The following is a 19,726-nucleotide window of genomic DNA, read 5'->3' as shown; positions in this document are numbered from 1 at the left end:
TGTCAATGACTTGCGCTTTTATTCCATTTTCACATTGGAATCAAATACAGTTCAGTACCGGTAATGCAAAACAAAACACGTGATGAATGCAGTGTCAATACGTCTACACATGCTGACAAAGAACGTTATCATCGGCACGTCGATGAAAATCCTTTCGTTTCTTCTACATACGTACTATAGGTGAAGAACACAGGGAAAGCGGCATGCACCGTGTCAAACAGCAGACAGCATGCACACAACGACAGCTGTCTTACAACATCAAATCACAAATAGAGAAGATATCTAATTTTAACAACATTCTCATAAACAGAAAAACAGCACCGGTGTCAAACTAACTAAACACGTCACGTCAGCTCAAACGAACTGCAACGTCAGACATGAGACAAACGCAATAGGTGACAATAATCACACTGCCACAATACATTTGGAAGGGCATTACACAAATGAATAAAGCAAATTGTGTGACGTGAAACGACGACAGTTACAAGACTTCAAAAAGTAAAGATCAGACGCTGTGAACCGTTCAGCACTATGCAACTTCCTTGTTGATCAAACAGCATGCTAGCGTCAACTTGCCCAAGGGACATCATTGCACGACATAATTTACAAGGAGACGCTCTCGGCTAAACAGCACTGCTGACAAACACACAGCATCAAGTCAGAAACACTGAAATACCCTTTGAGCTACAGCTGTCAGTGGCTTCCTAAACACTGCATGGCACAGAGCAGCACGCGCAGTCAGGAACAAGATCCAAAATCAACTCATGATAAGAAATGATATCCAAAAAAACTCTTTTGATAAGCATGTTTTGGCAACGAACAATTATGTACACCCTCGTCGAGAAAAGAGCAATACTCTCAACGTGACAGGCGGTCACACGAGGCCAGCCTCCCTGGCCATGCCGAAGAAAGCCGATGACCTGTCAGCCAGCAGGACATCAGGGGGAGCGAACTCTTCTATCCGACCTCCTGACATCACCAGGATCCTGCAACCATCGTTCATTCCTTATCATTTCAATCAATCAATCAATCAATATGAGGCTTATATCGCGCGTATTCCGTGGGTACAGTTCTAAGCGCAGGGATTTATTTTTTTATTTTGTTTATTCTTTTAATTTATGCAATTTATATCGCGCACATATTCAAGGCGCAGGGATTTATTTATGCCGTGTGAGATGGAATTTTTTTACACAATACATCACGCATTCACATCGGCCAGCAGATCGCAGTCATTTCGGCGCATATCCTACTTTTCACGGCCTATTATTCCAAGTCACACTGGTATTTTGGTGGACATTTTTATCTATGCCAATACAATTTTGCCAGGAAAGACCCTTTTGTCAATCGTGGGATCTTTAACGTGCACACCCCAATGTAGTGTACACGAAGGGACCTCGGTTTTTCGTCTCATCCGAAAGACTAGCACTTGAACCCACCACCTAGGTCAGGAAAGGGGGGAGAAAATTGCTAACGCCCTGACCCAGGGTCGAACTCGCAACCTCTCGCTTCCGAGCCCAAGTGCGTTACCACTCGGCCACACAGTCAACATTGTGTTCAGTGTCACCTTCTCACTTTAATAAATACCGCTGTAAACATTAACGTTATTTCCAATGGTGCCATCACTTATCACTGTGATCAGTGACATCATCGTTAATCGACACTATCGTCGTTGTGGTTCTTAACATGTCGACATCATCGTCATCACTATCATCGTCAATCTCATACTTGACAACCAGACAAAGAGAGAAAAAAAAGCAGAGACCAAGAACTTACTTGTCGTAGTCCATGATGGTGTTGAGTCTGTGGGCGATGGTGATGACGGTGCTGTGGCTGAAGGCGGTGCGGATGGTGTTCTGGATCAAGGCGTCCGTTTCCATGTCAACCGCCGCCGTGGCTTCATCTAGCACCAGGATCTTGGTCCTCCGTAACAACGTCCTGGCCAGACACACCAGCTGTTTCTGTCCCATACTGCAACATCACGGTCGCTTGTGTTACTCGTTCTGCTAGAGGTCCAAGTTGTAATGCTGATCACAACCACACCCCACCCCACCCCACCCCACCCCACCCCACACCCACTTTGAATTTTTAAAAAAAAAACGCCTTTCACGTCAAGTGCGTTATCATAACTGTGCGTGACATGACATGATGACATATAGAGTAGACCATTGTTCAACGATCACCTAAGACTGCCCAAGCCAGTGTAAAGGTGAATCGGTAATAACAGAACACACACAGGGTTTCCCTCACCGGGCAGGGGGAAAGCGGACAACGACAGATCGTTAACCTTTCCTTTTCACGACGGGCATACAGGCCGTTTACCTTACCCCTCATGTGAACAATTGTGGTCAGAAAAAATGCAGGCTATTAGTAACCCACCTGAGATTGCCTCCTTCCTCCCCGCACTGGAAGTGCAGGTGTTGCGGCAGGGCGGCCACCACGTGATGGAGGTGGGCTCTGGTCAGCGCTGTCCACAGCTGGGTGTCCGTGTACTCGTCGAACGGGTCCAGGTTCATCCGCAGCGTGCCCGAGAACAGCACGGGCTCCTGCACACACACAACACAGGGTGCACTTCCCCTTTCATACACACCCACAACGACACACGAGAGAGAGAGAGAGAGAGAGAGAGAGAGAGTGGGGGGGGGAGAGAGAAACAGACCGGCCGACCGAGCAACCGACCGACAGACCCACAGACATACACAGGTAGAGAGATACGGACAGGTAGACGGTCGGATCTGTAGTCACACATTTATCAAAACTAACAACTCAACACAAGGCTAGAGAAACTCAAGTTGTCCAAAGTAAGCTATATCTCATTTGAACCTCTATGTCTCATTGTTATTTTGCACAAGTAGCAAATAGATGCCCACTATGTCTCATTGTAATTTGGCACAAGTAGCAAATAGATGCCCACTATGTCTCGTTATTTGGCACAAGTAGCAAATAGATGCCCATGCACTGAAAATGCTGCCTGTCTTTATCCTAATATTCTCATTTGTCTACCAAGCTAACCACGTGTGCTACAATAGGTAGAAATGAGACTTGAAGCCGCGTGCAAGTGACTGACTGTTTGAGCTACCTGGGGCAGGATGGTGAGACGCGCCCTCAGGTCGTGCAGCCCCATGTCAGCGATGTTGACGCCGTCAATCACAATGGAACCGCCAGCCGCCTCCACAAGGCGAAAGAGAGACAGAGCCAGGGACGATTTACCTGCCCCTGTCCGCCCCACAACGCCCACCTGCGGAGGTCAAGAGCAATCGCGTCAGCCATGATAATCTATTTCGTGGACTGACGAGACAGTCGTCATTGCCTACACGACACAATGTATGTAAATGTACATTAACTTGGCCGCAGGAGTTCGTGCAGCCTTTTTCATTTCTTCAACAAACGTGTTTGCCTGTTGTTTTATTAATCAAATTTTCTTTGTTTGAAAAGTTAAGTGTTGCTATATACCTGTATAGGCTGTACGCTGTACATATAGCAAATACCTGTGAGAGGTGTCACATGAAAATCTTTCCAAGCAAGCAAGTAAATCTGAATGAAGCATAAGCGAATGAGCTGTTGTTTAAGAAACAGAACATGTATCGAGTATGTATAAGAACTCGGTCACTGTTATTATGTTCGTTCCAAATTAAACGTAAAAACATTGAAGCGAAGTGTCCCAAAAGTGACTGTAAACACACACAGCTGGGTTTTTCAGACATACATACATTCTGCCTAATCACGCCAATAACCCTATTGCATATAATAATATATATATATATATGTACATATCTGGCGACATTTAGTCCCACCTTTTGTCCAGGTCGTATGGTGCACGTGACCCCCTTGAGCACCAGGGGCAGGTCAGAACGGTAGCGAGTGGTGTAGTTGTTGAAGGTCACCTCCCCACGCTCCGGCCACTGGGCTGGGGGATTTTTTTCTGGGATGGTCCAGTCTGCCTGCGATCTCGTGATTGTTAGCTCCTCACATTATACAGGTTGTGATGAGTAATTCGGAACCGACAGAAAGATGCCATTTTTCTGCTCTAAGACGGCCGGTGTAACATTCTGTTTAATGATAACACTTCCTCACCCGGGAACCGTTCCGTGGGGGTCAGAACGAATGTTACACCGGCCGTCTGAGAGAAGAGCAATGACGTCATTTTTTTGGCCGCTTCCGTTTTGAGTAGTCGGCACTTTGAGTAGAACTTTCTTTTTTTTTTGTTATTTAAAAATGCATCGAATTCATGCTAGTCTTGCAAGAGAACAGACATTTTCCCCGTTAAAGCGTAGATTAGTCCAATGGCTTATCAAAATAGGCAAAACATGTCGGATACCTTTCTCCCTCTATGTTTTAACATAGACTAGGAATCGAGACGAGGGTTGTGGTGTATGTGTGTGCGTGTGTGCGTGCGTGTGTATAGAGCGATTCAGACAAAACTACTGGACCGATCTTCATGAAATTTCACATGAGAATTCCTGGGTATATTATCTCCAGATAAATGTCATTGATGACGTCATATCCGGCTTTTTGTGAAAGTTGATGCAGCACTGTCACGCTCTCGTTTTTCAACCAAATTGGTTGAAATTTTGGTCAAGTAATCTTCGACGAAGCCCGGATTTTGGTATTGCATTTGAGTCATTCTTCACTTATCGTGACTATCGCGGTACATCTCGTTCAAAGCCAAAAAACAATAATTTCAGATAATTAAAAAACAAAATCACATCATATCCGTGTTTTATCAATGTAAATGCATCGGTAGAAAATGGCACTATGGAAAAAAAATAATTGTTACTGTGGTTAATTTTGATTCAATTCCGATTTTAGTGCTGAAAATGGCGTCGGAAAATGGGAATGCGTACCCCTACTTCTGTAATCGCCCATTGCAATTAGTTTAAAGATAGCCAAACCCAAATGATTGACTGCATGTGATTGTCCAAGGTTAAAATAAATCAGCGGTATGTTCGAATGCTTTACTCTGCTTGCTTTTTGCCGTAAAATTGGGGTTTGAAATGGAGGTAACCTGCCTTCACGTGGCGTCACAAAATTCCTATCCACAGATTCAGGTCAAGCAGACGACACAATTATTGAACAAACAAAATTTTAATGAAAACTGACAAACATATGAAAGACACTCACATTTTTATTGAAAAACAAGAAATAAAATATTTCCAAAGACTTGTAATGTCTTGATTTGTGCTTGGTGTCACGTTTGTCACTCAGGTTACCAGAGTTTGTTTTTCAAGTTCTGTTTCGGTAATCGACAACTTGGCATGTTGTGAAGGGCCCCGAAACATGCATTATCAAACTCTACCCCAAACTTGATGACGTTTTGGGTCAAAAATAGTCACGTGGTGTGTTTTCTAAACCAAATTCGATGAAGTGTCACACAACCGAGAACCAGTGTGCGCAGGTAACTGTGTCTTTAGTTTGGTGCGTTTTTGTTGGACTCGGCCGAAACATCGCTTGATCGCCATTCATTTCGTTTCACAGGGTCAGGGGCGGACGAGGGGGGGGGGCACAGGGGGCACGTGCCCCCCCCCCCCCCCCCCGAAAAAAAAAAAAAAAAAATTTTCTATGCTGATTTTATGACCATTTCTAAGTTCAAATGGCACCAGATGGCACCATTTTGCTTCTTTGGGCAAATTTTTTTTCCGGGGGGGGCATGCCCCCGGACCCCCCTAGCAAATTCGGGCGCTTCGCGCCCATCACATTCACTTTCGATTCAAAGTGCCCCCCCCCCTTACAAAGCAACTGATCCGCCCCTGAGGGTGCATCGGTAAGTGTCTTTCATGCTATAGGTAATCTATCTGAAGGCTCTGTTTTTACTAAGAAGCTGTATTTTTTTAATATCAGTCAATTGACCACAAGTGCATTCGAATCCCTGCAGATTTTCCCAGTGTCACTTGTGATGCAGGTAGCAGGGAAACGCAGCGATCAGCGTTGTTTTTGTAGAAAACGTGTTAATTTTTTTAAATTCTGATTATTAAAGAAGAAGGAACTACCAGATACTTTTGTTTTTCATAACTTTTCTTTTATTGCTTTCTTTTCTCTCCCTGTTGTCTTTTTTAACCTGTGTTGTGCAGTGGCGTCACGCATCACACAGGTTACCTTTTTCATTTTATTATCACATTTTCTTTCAAGAACAGACTGTATTGTGTTCTACTTGCATCATTGCAAGGGTATGTGTGTGGAAATCATGTGAATAGTCAATGATAATGAGTGTAAAGAAATCAAGTCTTTGGTGAAAAAAAAAAGAAGCCTGGTAACCTGCACATGGCGTCACACTATTTCCTGCCTTGCAACCGTACGAGTTCCACTCATTACCATTAAACATGGTTCATATTGGTAGAAAAAGAAGTACTTCTATCCTATCAATGCTTATTACACAACTTGAGTGATTAAAAGTGGTATATTTCATGCTTTAGTGTCACAACATTATGCAGGTTACCAGAACCATGACCCCCCGACGAGAATGGAGTTTTTATCTAAGGTATCAAAGCTACCAATTTGCTGTTTGCATATTCAGGTAGTTGATGCACATGTCTTCAGATTGGCACTAATTGTTTTATTCTTATGACAAGTTTGATTTTTGGGGCCAATTCCCCTTTTTTGTCACGATAAGTGAAGAATGACTCATTTCAGCTTGGAGGCTTAAAAATTAATTAGTTTGCTCATTAAAGTTGTCATTAAAATCGAAGATTGATTGTATTGTATTCCTCTCCTGATTTCAAAAATATATAGATATGTCATGTTTACTCTAAAAATGTGTTCAGAATGAAAGAAAATAGGTTCAGTAAGTGCTACGGACGCGTGCTTCGCGGCGGCGAGCGTGACCCGTCTCGGTCTTCGGTATGGTTAGCCGACACTATCTGAATGTAGTCTCGGCGATGATTGGTTTGTGGTGTTGATCTTGACCTAATGTTTTTATATCGCTTCACGCGACTTGTTTAATCTTCTCCCCGCATTGAAACTCGTCCATGGTTCATGCATAGATCATAAAATGATGCCTGTAGTGCATCTGTTTCTTTTCATCTAAAAACTGCACTCCTTGATTCCTCGAATATCTTCGCACTAATTAAAAGAAGTAACCGTTCAGCACGTGCAGAATTCGTATTTCTTCCTGATACCGACGAACGAAAGGCCCAATAAACAAAGATGAAGCAGTACCTCGGGCGTGATTTCGGAGTATTCTTTGAGCCTCTCCACCGACACGATGTTGGTCTCGAAGTCACATATCTGTCGGGTCATCCACGTAAGGGTCCCAGATAACTGCACAAAGACATCGCAGACACTTTCATAACAGCGATTAGCACATTGAAGCACATTTCTTGGACCACACAGTGTAGACATGACCTTGGCCCGATCCAATGTCGATAAGCCTCGCTCAACAGGGGGAGGGGGGGGGGGGCATGTTTCCTCTTTTGCGTCTGAACAAACACGCACCTTCCTTGCTGTTCACAGCAGTCAAGTGTTGAACGAACACAGCAGGACACGGTTGGTGAGTCTTACCTGCAACGCATAGGAAATGCAGAGTCCGGCATCAGCCGAGTCGTTGGTGGTGTCGGCGATGGCGAAGACGGAGGCCGCCAGCACGATGACGGCTGACAGCACGTCCAGGTTCCACTGCATCCACCTGAAACACACGCCCAGCCTCGTCAGCCATGTGCTTGTGGCTTCTTCCACGGTTAGACACAAGGGGGAAAAGAAAGAGAGCAGCAGCCAGAAGAACAAGTAGGGGAGATAACTGCAGGGTAACATTGTTAATAGCCACTAACTAATCTTATCCAAGGCAGGAGAGGACTGCTGACCGTTCCACGTGAACGTGCGCTCACGTTACTACTCAAAAATACATACGTGTGTCTTACACAAGCTGCTGCCAGCCAGTATCCTGACCGAAAGTGGCTGTACGTTCTTCATGAAGTCTTTTTACGCTACATTCATTACTTGCTTCAAAAAGACCTTCCAACTAAATGCATTTTTCGTCTCAATTTCTATATATAATGAATGGTATTTCTCTTTTCTACATAACAAACAGACAGAAAACCACCAAACACCTCCCCCCCCCCCCCCCCCCCCCCCCAAGCGAACAAACCAAGATAAAAACACGTTTTGAACAAACCTGATGGCGGCATGGTAGGCAAAGAAGTAAACCTGGTTTTGGTCCACCCTTGACTTGGACTCTTCCAGAAATCTCTGAGTGACGTCATATGCCCTGATAGAGGCGGCGCCGCTGATTGTCTCACTAAAGAGAACGTAGATAGGAGTGCGGGTCACGCACTCGATACGGCGAAGCTGGCGAGCTGTGGGCACGTAGAATCTCTACAAGCAAAAGACAGTTATACCTTTCGAATTCAAATTAAGGCTCAAAGAAGTTTACCAGTAAGACTAATAACAAAAATAACAGAGTCCAGGAAACTGATGACATAAACGGTGACAGTGGGTAGAACTTCCGACAGACCGTCTTCCAAGCACCAATACGGTTACCACAACAAATACGGATACGTACAAAACTCAATAATATGATGTCCGTTCTGACTTTCTCAGTCTTTTAGTTGATTGCAACAAGACAAAACATGAGCAGTTAAGCAACGAGTGCAAACAAGAGTTGCGCGGAGAGTGTCGGACCTGACAGAAGTAGTAGAGGACGGCGGTGGGCAGCAGCACGACCCCGGCCAGCGGTGTCTGGATCATGATCACTGCCAGCGTCACCAGCACCAGGGCGAACGTCACCTGCAGCACAACGCATCATCCGGTACCTTCACAACAAATCATCCGGTACCTTCACAACAGCTCAGGCCATCTTTCGCATACAAACCGAGCAATCACTAATGCCACTTTCATCAGCTCTGTAGGAAAACAAATTGTCGGAAAAGCAATCAGAAAATCTTTTTTTTCCGTGTAGCTATTGCCAAGCTTGTGGACCTGATTTTGAAAATCAGCTTGTACGAGGTAGAGTCGAACCTCCTCTGGCGACCACCTCTCAATAACGACAACCTGCCCATTACTACCTACCGAACGGATCCCCGACGATTTTTTTCTATCGCATTCACCATTCTACAGCGACCACCTGTCTGTGACAACCACTTTTGTTCTTTCTTTCTTTATTTGGTGTTTAACGTGTTTTCAACCACGAAGGTTATATCGTGACGGGGGAAGGGGGGAGATGGGATAGAGCCACTTGTCAATTGTTTCTTGTTCACAAAAGCACTAATCAAAAATTTGCTCCAGGGGCTTGCAACGTAGTACAATATATGACCTTACTGGGAGAATGCATGTTTCCAGTACAAAGGACTTAACATTTCTTACATACTGCTTGACTAAAATCTTTACAAAAATTGACTATATTCTATACAAGAAACACTTAACAAGGGTAAAAGGAGAAACAGAATCCGTTAGTCGCCTCTTACGACATGCTAGGCATGGGGAGCATCGGGTAAATTCTTTCTCGTCCCAACCAATATGGGACTCCCCCTAACCCGCGGGAGGTACCACTTTTGTTCGATCTCATTATGGTGGTCGTTATAGACATTTCCAACGGTAACTAAAATTAAAAAAGATAAACTGAATTAAAATCAGCAACAAACATGCAATTTCGGGAATCAAGTTAACAAAAATAAACAACATGACATCGATGGACAATGTGCTTTCCTCGTAAGGAAATGTCATGGACTACTCAACAGCGAGACCCACCAGCCAGTCCCTGATAATGAGCGGAAGCGAAGTGTCGACGGTCTCCACGTCGTAGGACACGCGGTTGAGGACACGCCCAGTGGGCGTGGTGTCGAAGAAGGCCATGGGGGCGTGCATCATGCTGTCAGCGAGACGGGCGTGCAGCGTGCGGGCCGACACGGCCATCCGGGTCCAGTGCACCATGTTGAAGGCGAACAGGAAGACCACTGAAAGCACACCACCGGCTTGTGTTTACAGCAAGATAAGCCATATACGTTGCACAATTGCATAAATGAAGACAACCAATTACAAAACAGAATTTCCATCAAATGCCTCACCATCAGGTAGGTAATGCACCTGTTACGACGATGTATTAATGTACAAATCAGATGCAGGGTCGCACCTTGTCCGATGCCAAGAACGCCGTAGATGGCCAGGTAGAAACGATCATCGTGGTTGTCCTTGTCCTGCTGAATGTATAGGTCACTTGCGTTGGAGCTGTTGGCCGTGCTGGTACTGTCGTTGCTGTCATTGTCGACCATGGTGTAATTACTGTCAGTGGTGTAGTAACTGGCCGTGACGTAGCTAGTGACTGTGGTGTGGTTGGTGTAACTGAGCAGCGTGGGGAGATAAGGAGGCGAGGAATGACGGGACCACTCCTTCAGCCAGTAGCTGGACCCCACACTCAGCACCTGCACACAGCCAACACACAGCAAATACAAACCACCACCAGCAGCATCACCACCACCAGCATCACCATCACCACCACCGACAGCTAGAACAAGAACAAAAACACAAAATAAACCAGTCGCGTAAAGCGATATGAAAACATTCAAACGGATTAAAACTGTGCACTCTGAATCGCTTGTTACAGAGACTAGTAAGTCCTGGGATGACCTTTCGACCAAGACGGTGCTAACTGGTCTTGGAGAAGACAAACAGTGAGCCTAGACGGGCGTAAAGGTCGGCCTCCCATGCGGAAAGTTTGGTGTTCGAATCCCGGCCGCATCTGGGGGGTTTAAGGGTAGAGATTTTTCCGATCACCCAGGTCAACTTATGTGCAGAGCAGTTACTGCCTTATCCCCCTTCGTGTGTACACGAAAGCACAAGACCAAGGGCGCACGGAAAAGATCCTGTAATCCATGTCAGAGTTCGGTGGGTTATAGAAACACGAAAATATACCAAGCATGTAATTCCCGAAATCGGCGTATGGCTGCCTTAATGGCGGGGTAAAAACGGTCATTCACGTAAAACCCACTGTGTACGTGGGAGTTTCAGCCCATGAACAAAGAAGGAGAATACACAGTGAGCGTAATTCGCATAAAACGGATTTTCTTATTTTCCTTTATTTTAAGCACAGTTTCAATACAAACATAACATATCTATTCATGTTGCTTTTTAATTCTGGATAAAATAAAATAAAAATGCAAAGAAACAACGTTTGTGTCTGTTGTTGTAACTTTAATTTAATTGGAAAACGCGGTCGCCACAGTGCGGCCTCAACTTTTATTTCACGGATAGATATGTCAGCAACGCAATAACACATGTGCCTGACTGTCGTCCATTTCAGCGTGAATTGAAATGGAGACTTCTTTCCGGGAGACCAATGACTATGCGGCACAATAACCTTACCATACGTATTTTCTGCAACTAAAACGTTGTGTACGTGACCAGGTGTGACCAGGTCATTCCAACAGACAGCGTCTTTGACATTCCACAAGAATGGCTGGCTAGTCAATCTCATTTTGGTGACGAAGGATGAGAATGTATGTAAAATGACACAGTGCTCCGGTTATAATACTGGCTGCCTAACCCTAGGGACCGGTGACACGGCCAGACACGTCAGATCCAGTGCAGCAAGTGTCTAGAGTGTGAAGGAGGGAGGACTCGCTGCTGACCTGAAAGACGCAGAAGCTGAGGAGGGCGAGCAGAATGGGCAGCAGACCCACGGCAGAGGCGTAGTAGCGGAACACGCTGGGGTCTACCTGAAACACACCGCACGGTAAACCAACCATTAGCCACCTGTGCAACTGGGCATCCGACTCACGTTTTAACATAACACACTCTTCCCAGAAAGGTCTATTTTGCTCAAAAACATAACGGGACTTCGGAATGTGTCCGTTGTTGTAAGATGTCCCCATATCGACGAAGCGACGTTAGTACTGTGACGATGAGAAATGTGGCATGATACAAGAGTGCTTACTTTGCCTTTGGACACGGCCTCTGGCGTGTTGAGACGCCCCGGGCCGTCCCTGCTCCCCTCAATATCAGTGTCTGATGTTGCGGACATGGTCAGCGAGTCTTCTACCCCACTCCTCGCTGCCGTCTGCTGTCTGCCTCTGCTGACACACATACACACATACACCGCTCAGACACACACAGCAACACACACGTGCAGACAGCCAGTCAGTTTCAATACATGACCGTCAGTATAATCTGGACCTTCTTGAAGCTGTCGTCAACACATACTGAAGATGAAGCTCTCAAAAAACCATAACCTACTGGCAGATCATAAACATCAGTCAGTTATACTTGTACCGCTACAAATGCATGCCTACAAATCCGCTTTGCAGAAATTCAAATTGACAGCACTTACTTGAGACATCTGACACGTGCTCTGAGAGCGCCGTCATCCGATGATTCACATGACGTCACACTACCCAGTCTCACGCGCATTCTCCCGTGAATCTCCGCGACTGTTAGAACAGATAGCAATGACGTGTTACCACCGTCACAGGCAATTGTTCCAAAGACATACAAATGTGTTCCCAAGTCTTTGTCACAACTCAAAGACAAAAATCTTCTTTAAACAGTCTCATTTGTTGGACGTTCAAATTCGATTATTGCACGTAAGCTACACATATTTAAAACTTACAGTCCAAGTTCAGCTCCATAGCCTTTTTTTTGTTATTCTTCTGAACGAAAGAAGACGCCCACAAAAGTGAGTAAGACGAACCAAATTTTCGATCAAACTCAGGATACGGCACACATACAAACGAATGTCTGAGTGGCGGGATCACGTTCCTTCAGTTCATCAAACATGGTGACTCCGCAAATGCTGAAGTGCTCGTCACATTCAAGAATTTGAATAAACTCAAGAAACGACACTGACTTCAACATATCTTGTTTCACCAAGAAGAGGCGAACCACAAGCACAAACCTCGTCTGCCTTGCATCGTGTTACAAAAGTACCGCTCATCGTGTCGCACATGTAAAAAGACAACATGGTCAAACGTTGCGTATAAATGGCACGAGACAGGTTGATACTATTGGCGACTCACTATCTGGGTCCTCCGCCTCCTCCACTTCAAACACCTCCGTCAGGTAGGTCTTTAGGAACTGAGCGAACGGCCCGTCATGCGACACCAGCTCCTCGTAGCTACCTCGTTCGGAGATCTTTCCGTCATGCATCACGATGACCTCGTCCACCATGGGCAGCCAATGAAGACCGTGCGTCACTAGCACTCGTGTCTGCACATGACAGTGGCATAGTTCCGAATTAACTTTGGGGGAGTTGACGTTAAGGAGGGCGACCGTTTGAGAGATTCACTCTGTGGGACGCTGAACCTCACACGGGATAAACATGTGTGCACGTGTGTGTGTGTGTGTGTGTGTGTGTGTGTGTGTGTGTGTGTGTGTGTGTGTGTGTGTGGTGTGGTGTGTGTGGTGTGTGTGGTGTGTGTGTGTGTGGCCCATGACAGTGTAGTGAATGCAGTATCTGGCGTGTAGACGTTGTAGAAGAAAGAAGCAGTGTCGAATTTCTGTACACTCATCCTGCTCACAGACCAAGAGAAGATCGCGTTACACGCACGCATGTGAAAGGAATATCACTGAGCAAAGGATCTGCCTCTAATCGCGTACCCATTAGCACTGAATAAAATGTGATGACAAACGGAGGACAGGACTATTTTTGACACATAAGAGCGTGACACGACTACCGTTCGCCGTTTATAATTCATTTAATTAACCACTGCACACGCACGTACACGCAAAGAAAGCCTAAAACATGGGCGCAGTACATGTTGATTTAAACCCCCGTTCATGAAGATCAGGTTCACTTCAGAGCTGAGTTTGAGACCGAGACCATATCATTTCTGAACAAACATAATTTTCTGCGGCCCTTGTGACCGACCAGAAGCGATACACGTATAAGAAAAGCAACGAAGTTTTCGGGCAGTTAAAGACAATGAGAGTGCGCTGACCTTGTTGCGCAGGATGCCGGAGGGTCCTATGATGCTGCTGAAGATGGCCTTGCCCACGTGAGAGTCGACAGCGCTGAGCGGGTCATCCAGCAGGTAGACGTCACTGTCACTGTACGCAGCACGTGCCACACTCACACGCTGCTTCTGACCGCCACTCAGGTTCATACCCTGTCACGTCATTGCATGCAATACAGCTTATTTTTGATCCAAACATAACATACATAATGTTTTTTGAATCAGGAAATGATAAAGAATAAGATGAAATCATTTCTGGATCGATTTCTAAAATTTTAATTTTTATTGACCAAATTCATAGTTTTAAGCTTTCAAGCTGAAATGTGTCAATCAATTCGATTGAAAACTGAGGGTGTGACAGTGCCGCTTCAACGTTCACAAAATGCCGGATATGACGTCATCAGACATTTATCCCAAAAAAAGAAAAATTGTCTGGGGATATCATCTGCAGGAACTATCATGTCAAGTTTCATTAAGATCGGTCCAGTAGTTTTCTCTGAATCGCTCTACACACATACGCACTCACACACAGACAACACACAGACAGACAGACAGATACACATACACCCTCGGTCTCGATTCCCCGTCTATGTTGAAACATTTAGTCAATACTTGACTAAATGTAAAAAGCCGAACAGACCAAGCTTTAGCTCCCAAGTTATTTCACCAAGTCATTTCTCCTAAACAGGATGTGCTGTGCTCTTCCAGCGAATGACGCGACAAACTCGGCACCAAGTGGCCAAAGAAACTGATCCCCCTACCTTTTCTCCAATCTCCGTCATGTCGCCATCAGACAGGATTGTCAGGTCACGCTCCAACTCACACTTCTCCACGATCCGTCTGTACCTGGTGCGGCTGAACGGCTTCCCGAACAGAATGTTGTCACGCACTGTTGCATTCAGGATCCAGGCCTGCTGGGGCACGTAAGCGATGCTTCCCTGAAGTCACATTGTGGGAGTTTTTAGCGGGTCACTAGTACGACAATATCAGATCAGTTACATGCAAAAATAAGATTTTCATGCTGCGCTAATGTCACCAAGAACAGTCATCAGAGAAAAGTTTCAATACCAATCCACCCGTTAAAATTGTCTGGAAACAACAATATAAGGAGACATTCGGGAGTTTCACTCATAAACGCACATGTTTAGAGCGTTATACCTGAATACGCTCGACCATACAGCACATATCAAAATGACTGACCTTGAAAACAACTGCGCCCTTGACCTTCTCCATCTCCCCCAACATGGCGCTGATCAGTGAGGACTTGCCGCAGCCCACAGGCCCCACCACCGCCACCAGCCGTCCTTCTCCGATAGTCAGGTTGATGCTGTTGTTATCATCATCATCGTTGTCATCGTCATCGTCATCGTCATCATCATCATCATCATCATCATCATCATCATCGTCGTCATCGTCATCATCGTCGTCATCAATCATCATCAATCATCATCCATCATCATCTTGGGTCATTGGCTCAATTCATCATCAACCATCACCGTCACCATCACAATCATCATTATCATCATCACCATCACCACCATCATCATCATCACGACCATCATCACCATCACCATCATCATCGGTCAAAGGGTCTATTCATCGTTTTAGTCTCTGTTCTTGGATATAAGGGATGAGATGTTGAATTCCTTGGTCTCATGGCTACTCTTGTAAGTCACGTCACGTCACTTTGAAACACCGTCCTTCCCAGTCCTACGGAATTGTACACAGTCAAATCCTCCTCAGGAGGGACGGAAGACGGGGATAGCAATAACAAGAGTGGGGTAAAGTGTAGGGTAACAGGCAGAGTGTCCACTCACTTGTGCAAGGCAGGAGAGGACTGGTCGTCATTCCACGTGAACGTGCCGTCCTCCACACAGATCGCTGGCCCTGTGTGACGTCACCACACTCATCAGCTTCGTGCATGCGCCGTTTTCCACAAGCAACAGTATATAACAAACACGCCACTATCCTTGTTTTCATTCTGATTTCTGCTGACATTCTATGTAGTCCGGTAGAAGCTGTACACACGTCTACCACAAAACCATGTGATGTGACCTCAAGGCCTTTCATATAGCTCTTTTTCAAAGTGACTCTGTTGTGACTCTGTTGTTCGTTATTGCAAGCTGTATATGTACTTAGTAAATGCATGTTTAAACTTATTATTTGGTCTTGAGACCTTGACCTTTTTCAACGAGATTGTAACACTTTTCTCTCAGCTGCATGTACAAGTAAATGTATATGTATAATTATGTATACGTACGTATGTACATGTTTATGTATAGTTTTGCTGGGTAATGTCATGTAATAATAATTTGGTTTTCCGAAAGTATAAAAACACCAGCAATTAATTTGTAAAGAAATACTGACACATATACCCGAATGTTTGAACGTACGTGTTATTGAACATTCGAAGAAAAACCGGAATACCAGGTGCAAACACTCACTTCCCCAATCCTCGCGTATCACGGCATCTGGGTTAAGGTCATCACTGACAAGGAAGTGTCGGAGGCGTTTGATTGACACTTGCACCTAAGTTGAAAACAAATAACACCTTACTGGAACGTACTAATACACATATTTGCTACTTCGCTCCTCCCAAGCGCACTTTGCTTGCAGAGACAAAACAGACAGACAGAGACAGACATAAGAGACACACACCCATATAGACAGAACACACACATACGTGCAATTACAATCATGCAGAAACACACTTGCTTGCGTTCGATCCAATGTTCACAATCATGGCAAACAACTTTAATATTAAACTGTTGAAAATAGTCCCGTTGGGTCAGACCGAAATAGGATAGGGGAAGAGGGAGGAGAGAGAGACAGAGAGAGACAGAGAGACAGAGAGAGAGAGAGAGACAGAGAGAGAGGGAGAGAGGGAGAGAGAGAGAGAGAGAGAGAGAGAGAGAGAGAGAGAGAGAGACAGAGAGGGAGAGAGATAGTGAGGGAGAGGGAGGGATGGAAAGAGAGAGAGAGGGAAAGGGAGAGAGAGAGCGAGAGAGAGAGAGGGAAAGAGCGAGAGAGAGGGAGAGAGAGAGAGGGAAAGAGCGAGAGAGAGGGAAAGAGCGAGAGAGAGAGGGAGAGAGAGAGAGGGAGAGAGAGAGAGGGGGAGAGAGAGAGGGGGAGAGAGAGAGGAGGAGAGAGAGGAAGAGGGAGAGGGAGAGGGGGATAGAGAGAGGGTGAGATAGAGAGCGAGAGAGAGAGGGAAAGAGCGAGAGGGAGAGAGAGGGAGAGAGAGAAAGAGGGAGGGAGAGAGAGAGGAGGAGAGAGGGAGGAGGAGAGAGAAGGAGAGAGGAGGAGAGAGAAGGAGAGAGGGGGAGAGAGAGGGAGGGATAGAGAGAGGGGGAGAGAGGGAGGGATAGAGAGAGGGGGAGAGAGAGAGGGAGAGAGAGAGGGAGAGAGAGAGAGAGAGAGGGTGAGAGAGAGAGAGGGAGAACGAGGTGTGACTGACCAGAATGGCATACATGATCATCTTGGCCAGCATGGCGAGGGGCGGCCTGATGACGTTGAAGAGAGCCAGTGTGACGAAGGCCTTGCCCGCGTCCAGCTTGTTGTTGGGGTCCGACAGCACGTAGGTAGCGAACGTCACCAAGGTCACCTACCACACTCACATACACACTCATACACCACCACTCTCGTCTCGATTCCTGGTCTATTTGAAAACAGGTAGTCCAACCAGGACTGCTTGCATCTATACAAATTTAAAACATAGTTTAGCCGGTCCTGCTTTCTAATGTAGGCTTACACTGTTTGATCTTTGCACACCTTATGGTACGGATAACATTTATCGATGAAATCATCCCCTCCCCCTCACCCTTTTTAAACTTTCGATGATTATGAAAAGTGTTGGAGTCGACCGCGAACATGTTCCCCGCCCGTCATCAACAGTCTCCGCCTTACATTACAGCATTGCTTATTGTTTCTTGCCCATTTCTATAGCAATAGATGGTATACCAAACGTCTCATTAAAAGAATGACAGCAGAGTGCACAGGTGCTTTTTTCACAAGTGTTTTGACAAGAAAGTGAGAACGCACGAGGAAGGGCGCCATCTCCCAGCAGAGACTCATGATGGTGTTTAGCACGGCCATCTTGAAGAGCACGGCCACCTCCTTCAGGCGCGTCTCAAGGATCCTGGTGCGGAATGACGACTCCCACGCGTACAGCTTCAGCACCTAACCACACACAACAATATCCTTACCAATATACTTTTAGTTTGGAACCTGACATCGAAAAGGTGAAACACCCTAATCCTTACTTGGTATAGAAGCAAACATCTGCCATCTCACGATTTAGCCCTGTGTGAATTTGAAATGTGTCACCCTTCAAGTACCCTTGTTGAAACTGACCTCGAAAGCAGGGCTCCAAAATGTACATGTACGATACAATCAGTTGCCGTTGTAAGTGCTGACCTTGATGCCATTGAGAACTTCGCTGTATAATTTGATCCTGGCATCCTTGAACTTGAGGTTGCTGCTCTGCAGCTGTCGGTTCCTGGTAATGACGTAGGCGTTGATGGGCACCAAGCACAGCAGCAGCAACAGACCCACAAAGATGGACGGCCCTGCAACACACAGGTCACGCGGAAAGAGTATCACCACTTCACATCTGTGTCTGTGATATTGATGATTATGCATTTTCCTCTGCGTCTTTAATTACTGCGACGAGCTCAAAGACAAAGCTCTGTATGTAGCTTGAACAACAGTATTGTTTTGTATTTTCTTGGCACCATCTCACCTCCGTCAGTCCTTTGATAAACGCGACCAAATTAAAAAGCCACAAATACGGCCCTACACGGACTTCCTATTGTGTAGATTGTGTAGTGGACAAACGACAGTGACGCGGACTACCTATCGTGTAGATTGTGTAGTGGACAAACGACAGTGACGCGGACTACCTATCGTGTAGATTGTGTAGTGGACAAACGACAGTGACGCGGACTACCTATCGTGTAGATTGTGTAGTGGACAAACGACAGTGACGCGGACTACCTATCGTGCAGATTGTGTAGTGGACAAACGGCAGTGACGCGGACTACCTATCGTGTAGATTGTGTAGTGGACAAACGACAGTGACGCGGACTACCTATCGTGTAGATTGTGTAGTGGACAAACGACAGTGACGCGGACTTCCTATCGTGCAGATTGTGTAGTGGACAAACGACAGTGACGCGGACTACCTATCGTGTAGATTGTGTAGTGGACAAACGACAGTGGCGCGGACTACCTATTGTGTAGATTGTGTAGTGGACAAACGACAGTGACGCGGACTACCTATCGTGTAGTAGAGGAGGACGACGGCGACAACAATCTGCAGCGGGGAGGTCGCGGCGTAGAAGCAGACGACCATGACGTCCTGCACGCGCTGAGCATCCACTGACATCAGGTTGACGATCTCCCCCACGGTGGCTGTGTTCCGCTTGCTCATGGACAGCGCCTGTCGCACACACACACACACACACAGCTTGTTAAAAACATATTCAAGATTACGTCAACATCATCAAGCACAGTTAGACTGAAAGTTTCATTCTGCAGTTGCCCTTTTAATGCCTTACCTGCGTTTGTGTGTGCCCTATATCACTCTTTAATTATATCTCGTGTGTGTGTGAGTGTGTGTGTGTGTATGTGTGTTTCAATGTAGTATGTTGTGTCTGACCTTGTGATAGATGGCGGCGATGAGCGTGGACTTCATGCGGATGCCGACACGTGCAGCGTGGAACATGGAGTGTGTGAAGAGCTGCGACTTGGCAAGCAGCGCCAGGAACATGGCCACACACAGCACGTAGCCCTGCCACTCCCGCCCTGTCTCACGCGACGACAGGTAGCGCATCATCGCCCTGTACACACATAGGGAC

General features: G+C 46.0%; 1 protein-coding gene across 2 annotated transcripts; it reads right to left on the bottom strand.

Moving 5' to 3' along the window:
- LOC138973171 (multidrug resistance-associated protein 1-like) lies at positions 1-19,702 on the bottom strand. Of its 2 annotated transcripts, none has more exons than XM_070345858.1 (25): positions 19,528-19,702; positions 19,146-19,308; positions 18,285-18,436; positions 17,910-18,047; positions 17,326-17,472; positions 16,313-16,397; positions 15,686-15,755; positions 15,069-15,195; positions 14,630-14,806; positions 13,854-14,021; positions 12,933-13,122; positions 12,248-12,347; positions 11,855-11,993; positions 11,550-11,636; positions 10,055-10,343; positions 9,673-9,878; positions 8,608-8,712; positions 8,102-8,301; positions 7,492-7,615; positions 7,150-7,251; positions 3,792-3,938; positions 3,077-3,235; positions 2,377-2,543; positions 1,774-1,968; positions 1-986 (listed from the first exon to the last, which is right to left on the bottom strand). In XM_070345858.1, exons 1-25 carry the CDS (start codon positions 19,699-19,701, stop codon positions 875-877), a joined length of 3,723 nt encoding a protein of 1,240 aa, XP_070201959.1. In that variant the 5' UTR covers position 19,702; the 3' UTR covers positions 1-874. The 2 variants fall into 2 exon arrangements, with proteins under 2 accessions (XP_070201959.1, XP_070201960.1); XM_070345859.1 differs by having other exon boundaries at positions 11,855-11,990.
- Between the last annotated feature and the right edge of the window lie 24 nt (positions 19,703-19,726).

Source organism: Littorina saxatilis, linkage group LG8 (assembly GCF_037325665.1).
Source record: "Littorina saxatilis isolate snail1 linkage group LG8, US_GU_Lsax_2.0, whole genome shotgun sequence".
Classification (NCBI taxonomy): Eukaryota; Metazoa; Mollusca; class Gastropoda; order Littorinimorpha; family Littorinidae; genus Littorina; species Littorina saxatilis.
This window is presented reverse-complemented; position numbering and strand designations above follow the sequence as displayed.